The 10000-nt window shown below is 50.0% G+C and overlaps 2 protein-coding genes across 3 annotated transcripts in view; one reads left to right on the plus strand and one right to left on the minus strand.

Moving 5' to 3' along the window:
• Positions 1-2618: 2618 nt before the first annotated feature.
• spast (spastin) lies at positions 2619-7124 on the minus strand. The gene is made up of 16 exons (XM_070841253.1): positions 6903-7124; positions 6316-6399; positions 6159-6242; positions 5917-6083; positions 5700-5833; positions 5520-5613; positions 5367-5441; positions 5170-5241; positions 4998-5073; positions 4827-4918; positions 4640-4719; positions 3799-3841; positions 3635-3714; positions 3479-3549; positions 3360-3400; positions 2619-3264 (listed from the first exon to the last, which is right to left on the minus strand). Exons 1-16 carry the CDS (start codon positions 7009-7011, stop codon positions 3139-3141), a joined length of 1428 nt encoding a protein of 475 aa, XP_070697354.1. The 5' UTR covers positions 7012-7124; the 3' UTR covers positions 2619-3138.
• Positions 7125-8047: 923 nt separating this feature from the next.
• The window catches only part of memo1 (mediator of cell motility 1), a 5539-nt gene continuing 3586 nt past the window's right edge, over positions 8048-10000 (plus strand). Inside the window, exons 1-4 of one of the 2 annotated variants that reach the window (XM_070841041.1) lie at positions 8048-8438; positions 9363-9444; positions 9527-9595; positions 9704-9816. In XM_070841041.1, the coding sequence (XP_070697142.1) occupies positions 8378-8438; positions 9363-9444; positions 9527-9595; positions 9704-9816 (325 nt within the window). In that variant the 5' untranslated portion in view covers positions 8048-8377. The remainder of the gene's footprint in view (positions 8439-9362; positions 9445-9526; positions 9596-9703; positions 9817-10000) is intronic. The other variant, XM_070841042.1, reaches the window with a different exon arrangement.

The raw sequence follows: 10000 nt of genomic DNA on the forward strand, positions 1-10000 counted from the left end.
CCTGTTTTTTACACACACCCACACACACACACACACTCACACACACACACACACACACACACACACACACACACACACACACACACACACACACACACACACACACACACACACACACCTTAAATAAACCGCCAGCATAAAAGACAGATGCTGCCGTTGGAGATCAGACTTGGCCTGCAGCCTCCCCTGAGAGGGAACGATAACCCCCCCGGCAGATGAGGTTATTGGGTGTGGAACAGTAGCAGCCAGTGGACACACTCGGCCCTGAAGGCGTCCAGCCGTGAGAGCCCTGAACACGTCTCAGAGCCACGGCTGTAAAATGGCCAAATCCCACATTTTGAAGGAAATCCCTGAGCACCGGCTGAGCAGGCCACAGGCTGACTGTTCTCACACACGTGCTGCTGTAAGGCGAGTCCCATTTCTCTGTACGCACCATTCACACAGAGAGCTTTACAGGTACAAAGACACAAAGACGCAAAGAAAACAAGACAGAATGATTAGGGTTGTGCAAAATGTAAAAGATTATAGAAGCACAAGCAAATGAGCAGTTCAAGCTCAAGAGAAGATGATTATTGGAGAGCCGCAGCGAACACTGTAATGTTTGAGGGCCTGATGGAAGTAAGCCGACCGTTTTAGCAGCGCTCAGGTGTTCAGGACGCTGCTCCCACAGGTGGGGGTGTAGAAGCTACAAGCTGCTTCACCTGGTTTGGTGTATTTGGGCCCAGGACCATTTAGTTGTGACAGAATTTAAAAAGTGTCCTTCGGCCGCTGGAAGCCTGCGGAGGGACTGAGGGAGCGGAGAGATGACAGCTGATTAGTTACTGAGAGACTCACTGCTGGACATAGAACATGATCACGTTCTTCTGTGTCCTGTTTGGACAGAGATCCTTGAACCCTGCCTATATTCTTAAGGTGGTATTAGGCTGATTTGGTGATAGTTTCATGATAGTCCATCTTAACTCCAAGATTTCTGGCTTGATTTGCAGGTTTTGATGCTGTGGAAACAAACTCAAAGGACAATCCAGCAGCCTTAACGTGAGACACGTGCACCCACTATAACAACCCCCCCCCTCCACATGCTGTTTTCATAATGTTTGCTCAGCCAGAGAGGTCCTCACTGTGCTCACTATTATTCTGCTGCCGGCAGGGTGGGCTGTGAGCTGGAGCTATCAAATGATCACCTATTCTGTTTTCCCCTGAGTGGATGCAGCGGTCAGAGCATCAATGAGCCACTGTGGAGGCGTCGCCCTCCGACACGCAACCAGGAAGGGAAGCTGTCAATCACGCGTGAGCCTCGAACCACCTCAGTGACGCCGTGTCTGCTGTCAGCCTGAAGATTTACAGCACGGCAGGTACAGATGCTACCTGCTCTCTACTGTAATTACAGATGACTTTAGAGGTAATTACCTGTGAGAGTGCTTTATGAGGCTCATCCCACCACCTTTACTTTATATTCACACATGTTGGCCGTCATACAGACCCTTTGTCCGCGGCGCAGGATGTTCTCAGAGAAGAGCAAACAGAGGAGAGAGGTGCTGACTAAACCCTCACCCCCCCTCAGCTCTCTCCAGTCCTGTCTGGCATCATGAAAGAAGCTCTTCAGTCATGACAAGTTCAAAAACACACTCTGTTGAGCAGCTCTCCCCTGAGGAGCAGACAGAGTCCTGGGTGTGGTGCAGCACTGCTGTTTGTTTTAATTATTGCTCCTCATGATAACTTGGAGCAGCGTGGAGATCAGGCTCAGAGACGACCTGAACTGTGCACAAAATGTTTGCCTTTGAGAGTAAACATGTGCAGCAGCAGATGATGCAGCTGCTGGGCCACATAAGCCACAGGCAACACCACGGGCCGGCCATAGGAAGGGCCTCTGGGACCGTTTGGGCCACCACAAGCACTAGTGAGCCCGGAGGAGCCGGAGCCCCCGGTCTGAGCCGAGCCGCACGGCGAAACGTCCCTCATCGTTTCTCTGGAGCTCCTGCATGTATGTGCATGAACGCACCACGGCTCCAACAAGTACAACTATCTGACACCCCCCCTAAACGGCACCGTTAATCCATCTGTCACTCAGCCTGACAGCCGACAGCACAACATGGACTTTATTTCATCAGTAGAAACTTCTGTGGTTGGAGGCAAAATGGGGGCTGATTGTAGAAGCAGTCTGAGTTCTGCAGCAGGTAAAAACAGAGGAGCAGCACCATCTACCTGCAGAGGTGGAGAAGCTTCACTCAGTAACACTGAAGTGTTCCCAGTGTGACCAGCGGCTCAGCTGATTGTCTCAGGACCATGAAGTAGACCTGCTCCTGCTCAGGGGAACTCAGGCAACATGAACACCAACGACGTGTATTTCACTTGGAGAGGTGATTTATCCGTCTGTCCTCGGCTCCGTCTCACAAACTGAAGACAAAAACCACACGACTTTTGGAGAGTCTGAGTCTCTGTTAGAGATCTGATCGGTTTATTCAGAATACGAAAATACTTCTGTTTCCTTTTCTCTTTGCATGTGTAATTATTGCTGTTACTGCTTGTTACTAAGACACACACACACACACACATTGTGTGAGCTGAGCACTCGTCTGTTTGATACTGCAGTGATTTAAAAAAGGAGTTAAAAGCAGGAGGAGAGTTTAATGAACAGGTTTATTGGAGCCTTTAAACTAAACTCAAGACAAAGTCGGTGTGCTGCTTCTAAATATGCTGGCATGGAAGGAAAAACCACAGCACTTGGTGATCAATACCATCAGCGTGTCGCCACGTCAGGTGACCACCAGGCACTCAGGATCCATGAAGTCAGAGAGGCTGTCAGGACTTACAGACACCTGCTGCCCTCTTCAGGTGAAGGACAGATCATGTGGAAATGTGCAGCGGTCGTTTTTCAGCATAAATAATGAAACTTTAGGTGGTCAGACAGTGTTTTAGGGTGTAATAACACAGGAAAGAAACTTGTAAAAATCTTAGTAGTAAAACCTTCCCATGAAACAGGAAATGCACCAGTAAGTACTGCTTCCATAATATTCAGACGTCACAGCTTCACCAGGGTTTGTGCAGGTCTTTAACGGCGTCCTACCCGTAGACCTGAACAGAGGAATCGGTCGTCACTTAGTTTTCAGGTTCTTCTTTTAGTGCAAATTCACATCAAGCTCACAAAGCTGTTGTGTCCCCAAAGTCTTTGTTCCACTGGGTGTACATGTTCAGGGTCGCTGGGCTCACACTGGCCTTAATGCGCTTCAGGGAGTCCTCAAAATCCTTCATCCTGATGTTCCGCACCTGAGACAAGAGCACACAGATCAGCACCGGGACACGACGGCAGGTAAAGGGGCCTGAAGCACCCCTGGGAGCACTGTGAGCACTAACAGCATTACCTCAGTAGCAGCCATACTCCGGACTTGTTCTGGTCCCAGCTCTGAGGACGACAGGATTCACAGATGAGGAAGAGGAGGATTAAATATACATCAACCATAAAATGAGGAAGACGTGTCACCTCTGATCGGCCCGAGTGCAGCGTCTTTGGCCAACGACGTCAGGTCACTTCCTGAATATCCTGCTGTTGCTCTGTCAGGTTTCATACCCGGGAATTAATGCACGTTAACAGAAAAAGCACAGGAGAGGCTGCACGCCATGTAAATGTGACACTCACTTGGCGAGGGAGGACAGCTCGGTCTTGCTCAGCGGGTTGCCGTGCTTTCCCAAAAGGTTTTTCAGCAGCGTGACTCTTGTCTGGAGGGACGACAGTTACAGCCGTTAAGTCAGTGAACGTATAAAATGCTGCAGTGATTGTGCGCCGACAGACTCTGTGAATACCTCCACGTCCGGCAACGCCACATAAACCCTTTTAGCGAAGCGCCTGTAAGACCAACACAGGAGAGAAACTGTGGTGAGCTTCCTCAGAGGAAATAACTGCTGTTAGTAAGATAAGATAAGATAAGATAAGATATTCCTTTATTTATCCCACAATGGGGAAATTTCAAGTCAGCAGCAGTTCTGATTCTCACATACAAGATACAGTTCACACATACAAAGAAAGGGAATAAAAAATATAAAATATATATATGTCTGCCTCTAACTTGCTATCTTCCCCGGAGCGTTTCTGTACTTTCTCATCTCTCAGGTTCCTGTGGATCCTGTGGATCCTGGTCCTGGCCCCGCTGATGTGGTTCTCCATCAGCCAATGGATGTGCGTTTGTCCTAGGCTCCAGCCTGTCCGTCCTTGGGAGCTGGATCTCTCCTTCACTGTGGTGCTCCCGGAGGTTTCTCTTTTCCCACTGGGTTTTTTGAGTTTTTCCTTCCCGAAGAAGGAGGGTCATAAAGGGCAGGTGATGCCTCGGACTGATCCACCGGACTGATCCACTTGCCTCATCGACTGCTGGACTCTTTATTAGATTGTTTGTTCGCTTACACTTGTTTATTTCAGTGAACTTTGTAAAGCACTGTGAGACACTCTGTTGTGATATTGGGCTATACAAATAAAATTGAATTGAATTGAATTGAATATATGTTTACATGTACAGTATATACAAAAAAAAAAATGTATGGTGAAAGAATGAAAGAATGAGGTGAGATAGAAAGGCTATTGCACATGGGGGAAAATATAAATATATAAATATATATGATATATGATATATAGTGCAGCTGCACTCTGTACCTCAGCACTGCTTCGTCCAGCTCCTGAGGCCTGTTGGTCGCTCCCATTACCAGCACCTTGTCGCCCCCCCCCGACTGCACCTGAAACCAGGAAGCGCTGTTGTGAAAATAACACCAGCGACTGGAACACGCTGAACGAGCTGGGGTCATGATCGAAGACGGCGCAGAGCGACAGCTGCCGCACTCACCCCATCGAACTCAATGAGGAACTCGGTCTTTAATCGGCGAGAGGCGTCGTGCTCCCCCTCCCTCCTCTCACAGAGCAAGCTGTCCACTTCATCTGAGCGCAGAGGAACAAAACGAAGGCTGTGTTTGTGAGCTGAGACATGGAGGCACATTCTCTAAACAGTCATACAAACCGATGAAGATGACCGAGGGCTGTAGTTCTCTGGCGACTGCAAACAGCGCTCGTACCAGCTTCTCTCCCTCCCCCACCTGTGACGGTGACGACAGCAAATGTTCAAACCATCACAGCTCGTCTGAATGTGGTGCACTGCTCCACAGAGAACACCAATGAACATGTTTTCTTACATATTTGGAGGTCAAACTGGCGGCGCTGATGTTGAAGAACGTGGAGTTTGACTCGGCTGCGACGGCTTTGGCCTGTAACAGGAAGTAAGAGACGTGATTCAGCCAATAACACTGAAGCCAAACTATCAGCAGCCGCACTCAAATCATCGAGCACAGTTTGATCTGATTGAACTGTGCTGGAACAACAAGGGACTCACCAGCATGGTCTTCCCGTTTCCAGGAGGGCCAAACAGGAGCAGACCACGAGCAGGAGCTCTGAGGCCAGTGAAGAGCTAAAAGTGAAGAGCATTAAACATGAAGCTGGAAAAGCAGCAGGATGGTCGGCAGCTGTTTGATGTTTCAGTCATCACCTCTGGTCGTAATGCGGGCAGGATGACGATCTCCTGAAGTGCCTGCTTGGCCAGTTCCTGTCCTGCAACGTCTTCGAAGGAAACAGATGAGCCGCTGCAATGAAGACAGACAGCCACTTAAACAGCAGCTCTTTTTGAGTGACACGCCGAGTGTGCGGCTGCTGCAGGAGCCCTGAGTACCTGTCCACGATCTCATTCAGAATCAAGTTGGCCAGTTTGCTGTCCACATTCTTAAAGTTCCTCATGTCCCTCTTTGGGGGCTGCTTCACCGCTGCAGGTTTTCCATTTTGCCCTCTTCCCACCCGTGGGGTCACCTTAGCAGGAACAAAAACACCCGGAGAGCATTACGCGCTTCATCGGAGTCAGACAACGTGAAATAAGTGGAGAACGACATCACCTTTGGATCAGAGGGTCTAGACGGGGGTCTGACAGCGGCGGAGGGCCTGGCGTTGGTGGACGGCCCTCGCCCTGCCGGCTGGCTTTTGGGCACAGGCTTCGGCTGGGGAGAGACCAGACCGGAGCTTCTCCGGGGATCTCTGCTGCTTTTGGACGCCAGCACGGCCTCTGTGAAAGAAGAGCAGCACCGACCTTCAGCATCCCGCTCAGCTCAGACGGCACGGCGGGCTGGAAGCCACGTACCTAAGAGGGCCAGCCGGTCTTTGGCCTTGGTGAGGTTGGCGACCATCTTGTCCTGGAGCCTCTTCGCTCGCTCATACTGGTCCCCTGCGAACCAAACGTGGAGGTCAGAACACGCTTCAGGTCACAGGACGATCATCCAGAGTCAGCCAGCCGTCACCTTGTCCTGTGAGCTCCACGGCGACGCCCCGCTCCAGCTCCATGATGCCCTTCTTGTACCAGCGCACCGCCTGCTCCTTGTCCCCTGTCACCAGAGAGAGGGGGGGGTCCATAACACACACCACTGCCTCAGACACACCACTAACTACTAACTAACTAACTAACTAACTAACTAACACACCACTAACTAACTGACTAACTAACACACCACTAACTACTAACTGATTGACTAACTAACTAACTAACTAACTAACTAACACACCACTAACTAACTAACTAACTAACTAACTAACTAACTAACACACCACTAACTACTAACTAACTAACTAATACACCACTAACTAACACACCACTAACTACTAACTGACTGACTAACTAACTAACACACCACTAACTACTAACTAACTGACTAACTAACACACCACTAACTACTAACTGACTGACTAACTAACTACTAACTAAACAAACAAACTAACCACGAACTAAACTGACAAACCACTAACTAACTAAACAAACTACCCACTAACTAAACTAAACTAAACTAAACTAAACTAAACTAAACTAAACTAGCTAACTACCCAGACTGACCCGAGTCGTCCTCGTCGATCCTCAGAGCCTGGGATATGAAGTCAAACGCCTGCTTGTGGCGGGTCTTGATAACTTCTCCGCAGTCTTTGCCTTCAGCTGCGGCCGCCATCTCTGAATCTGCTCGTTCAGCAGCGGGAACCTTTTAGATCATTTATTTGAGGCTTGAGGTTTATGGAGATCTTTTGCCTCCTCTGTCACCACATAAACATCCTCACCGCTAACTTCCGCCTTCCGAGCGTACCCTCCACTTCCGCCCCGCTGACAAAATAAGAGCATAATGTCCGGCTAGATTTTCAGAATAAAAGCACTGTTATTTTTCCACATCGAACGGGAGGGTTAAATGGAATAATATAAAACAAACTGTACATAAATAAATGAATAATAAAACTATACAGGAAAGAATATAAGTAAATAGACATAAATGTAGATAAAAGAAAAGGGGTTTAGTTTTCCTCCGTCTGGATGAAGGACTTGGAAGAGGGTTCATCTCATTTATCTCACAGGCCCAGTTTTAGAAAATACATCTCAACCCAGATTAAAAGCACAGATGCATTTAAAGAGATCAAGTGTGTATAGTTTACTTTGTATGTATTGTACTGTACAGTGCTGCAGGCATTCCTCCTTTCTCTCTATTTATAATACATATCGTACACGGTGCATTTAACAATAAGACATCTGAATTAAATTGATCTGAATTGGTTTGTGGTACAATGTTTAATGAGTCAGCAGTAAAATGGAATAAACCTTCTGAACATCACAGAAAGAAAGTGATCACTGACGACACATTTCTGACAGCATTCTCTCTGTTGTATTTCCCAATCCTAGACACCAGGTAAACTCTCAGGTGTGTCCTGACATGAGCAGGTATACTCCCCGAGGACCGCCCCACACTACGTGTAGTTTGCTTTTATCTAAACATGTGAATGAAACACTGATAACAAACACCACCTTACCCGCTCACCTGACGGGCAGCGCAAGTTCATAATCAAACAACCACTACGTGGAGGCCACGCCTCCTACATCTTTCCACGAATCAGATCACGTCGGCTAGCGGAGCAGCCAATCACGGAGCTCTGACGCCATCGCGCTGTCCGCCGCAGAGCCGCCCCTCAGCTGGCCGCACAGACCGACAGTAATCCTCCGGCCGGACTGTCTCAGTCCCGCTGCTGCTCAGTTCGGCCACATTACAAGGACTTTGTAATCTGTGCCTTTCATCCTTTGCTTTTATTATCGGCAGACTGACGTTAGCGGCCGTTTGCAGCCAGCTGACTCAGCGGTGCCAACACAGCGGCCGGCTGCCGGAGCCCGTTAGCCGCCTGAGCTAGCTCCCCCAGCTGCCCGTGCCCTTTGTCTGTAGCAGCGAGCGGCTAGCAGGCGGCTCCTCTCCGGGCGAGCTCCCACCGGCTGCTGCGGTCTCTCCTTTCTTTCACCTGACAGGAGCCAAACAAACCAAGATAGGCGGCTTGGGAACCAAGATGTCGAACCGAGTGGTGTGCAGAGAAGCAAGTCACGCCGGGAGCTGGTACTCTGCTTCGGGTAACTGTCAGCAGAGCTCCGCTGTAGCCCGCTGGGGGCTAGCTGGGGGCTAGCTGGGGGCTGTTGTTTTCTGGCAGTGTGTTCGATCGGGTTTGTTGGCTTTTATTCGGTGTGACCTTCATTATGCTGATGAAAAACCGTCGAGTTCCCGGTGAAGGCTAACGCTAGCTGCTGGGGGCTGGAGGAAGGCTAACAGCTAACCGGCTCTGACCCCCCCCCCCTCCGGTGTGCTGCACGGCTGGCTGGAGCTTATTCAGCACTTCCTCCTCTCGATGGAAATGTTTCAGAGCAGACTGGCGTCCTGAGAGGCGTTTAGTCAGAGCTAGCAGCTAGCAGCTAGCCGTGCTAACAGGCCTGCCTGCTGTGAGCCCCCCCCCCCAGCAGCTGTCTGGTGCTGCTCTCTGCCTCGGACAGACGGGGCAGGGCAGGGAAGCTTCGTGTTGCTCCCCTTCCCCCCGTGTTACTGGCTAGCTGCTAGCCCCCCCCTGTAAACCGCTTGTGGACCTGTTCAGCATTAAACAGCAGCCAGAGGCTCCACCTGAAGGATGATCACACCTAATCTGTCTTTTCTAATCACACCAGTCGGTCTGTTCCCTGCTCACTTCACTGTGTGTGGTCGGTGTGAGGCAGGTAACCACGGTAACAGGTGTTTAACCAGACACAGTTACCGCTTTCACCAGCTGACACGACCAGATTAACCAGTCGGCACATCTGGAGTTCACCCAGGTCACACCTCCTGTTAAATCTGACCCCTGCTGAAAAAGATCACTTCCTGCCACACGCTGATGCTTCTGCATTGATTCATGAAGAGATGGTCCGAGGGGCCGTCCTCTTCATGAACCTGTGTGTCTGTGTCTGTGTCTGTCTGTGTGTCTGTGGTCTGCAATAAAAACCATTCATTGTTTTTGCTTTGTCCTGTTTCAGGGTCCCAGCTGAACGCTCAGCTCGAGGGCTGGCTGTCCAAAGCAGAGTCCACCATCAGACCCGCCAGAGCCATCATAGCGCCGTAAGAACGCCGTCAGTGTGAGCATGTCAGGTTTCTGTGTCTGACGCCGCCTCGTACTAACTGGCCGTGTGTCTGTTCGCAGGCATGCTGGCTACACCTACTGTGGTGCTTGTGCAGCACATGCCTACAAGCAGGTTGATCCCTCTGTTACGTAAGTTTGTCATTCAGGAAACCGCTTTGCACGACTGTTTCTTATCTGAACGCTGCACACGAGCTCGGATAGTGAACAGAGAGTGAGACGTGTCCTGTTGCTCCTCAGTCGTAGGGTGTTCATCCTGGGACCTTCACACCACGTGCCCCTCTCCCGCTGTGCCCTGTCACCCGCAGACATCTATAGAACACCTCTGTACGACCTGAGGATCGACCAGAAGGGTAAGTCGCCGCCTTCGCTCCTCCTGTTGTGATGTTTGCCATGTGAATTATTTAGGAAGGTGTTTTAGGAGCGATGTGAGGAGGAACATCACCACCTTTCCCACAAGCACACAGTGATGTTTTAGCCTTTCTCCTCTCTGGTCTCTGTAGTCGCACCAGAGCTGCAGCACGCAGAGCTCAAGCA

Source organism: Pempheris klunzingeri, chromosome 12 (assembly GCF_042242105.1).
Source record: "Pempheris klunzingeri isolate RE-2024b chromosome 12, fPemKlu1.hap1, whole genome shotgun sequence".
Taxonomy (NCBI): domain Eukaryota; kingdom Metazoa; phylum Chordata; class Actinopteri; order Acropomatiformes; family Pempheridae; genus Pempheris; species Pempheris klunzingeri.

What these genes read in the sequence shown, in the direction of transcription:
- spast (XM_070841253.1), bottom strand. Translation starts at nt 7,011, where the DNA reads ATGGCGGCCGCAGCTGAAGGCAAAGACTGCGGAGAAGTTATCAAGACC. An exon ending in CTAGACCCTCTGATCCAAAG is followed by an intron (nt 5,834 to 5,916) that starts GTGATGTCGTTC and finishes GTTCCTGCTAAG; the next exon opens with GTGACCCCACGGGTGGGAAG. An exon ending in TCCTCATTGAGTTCGATGGG is followed by an intron (nt 4,720 to 4,826) that starts GTGAGTGCGGCA and finishes TCCTGGTTTCAG; the next exon opens with GTGCAGTCGGGGGGGGGCGA.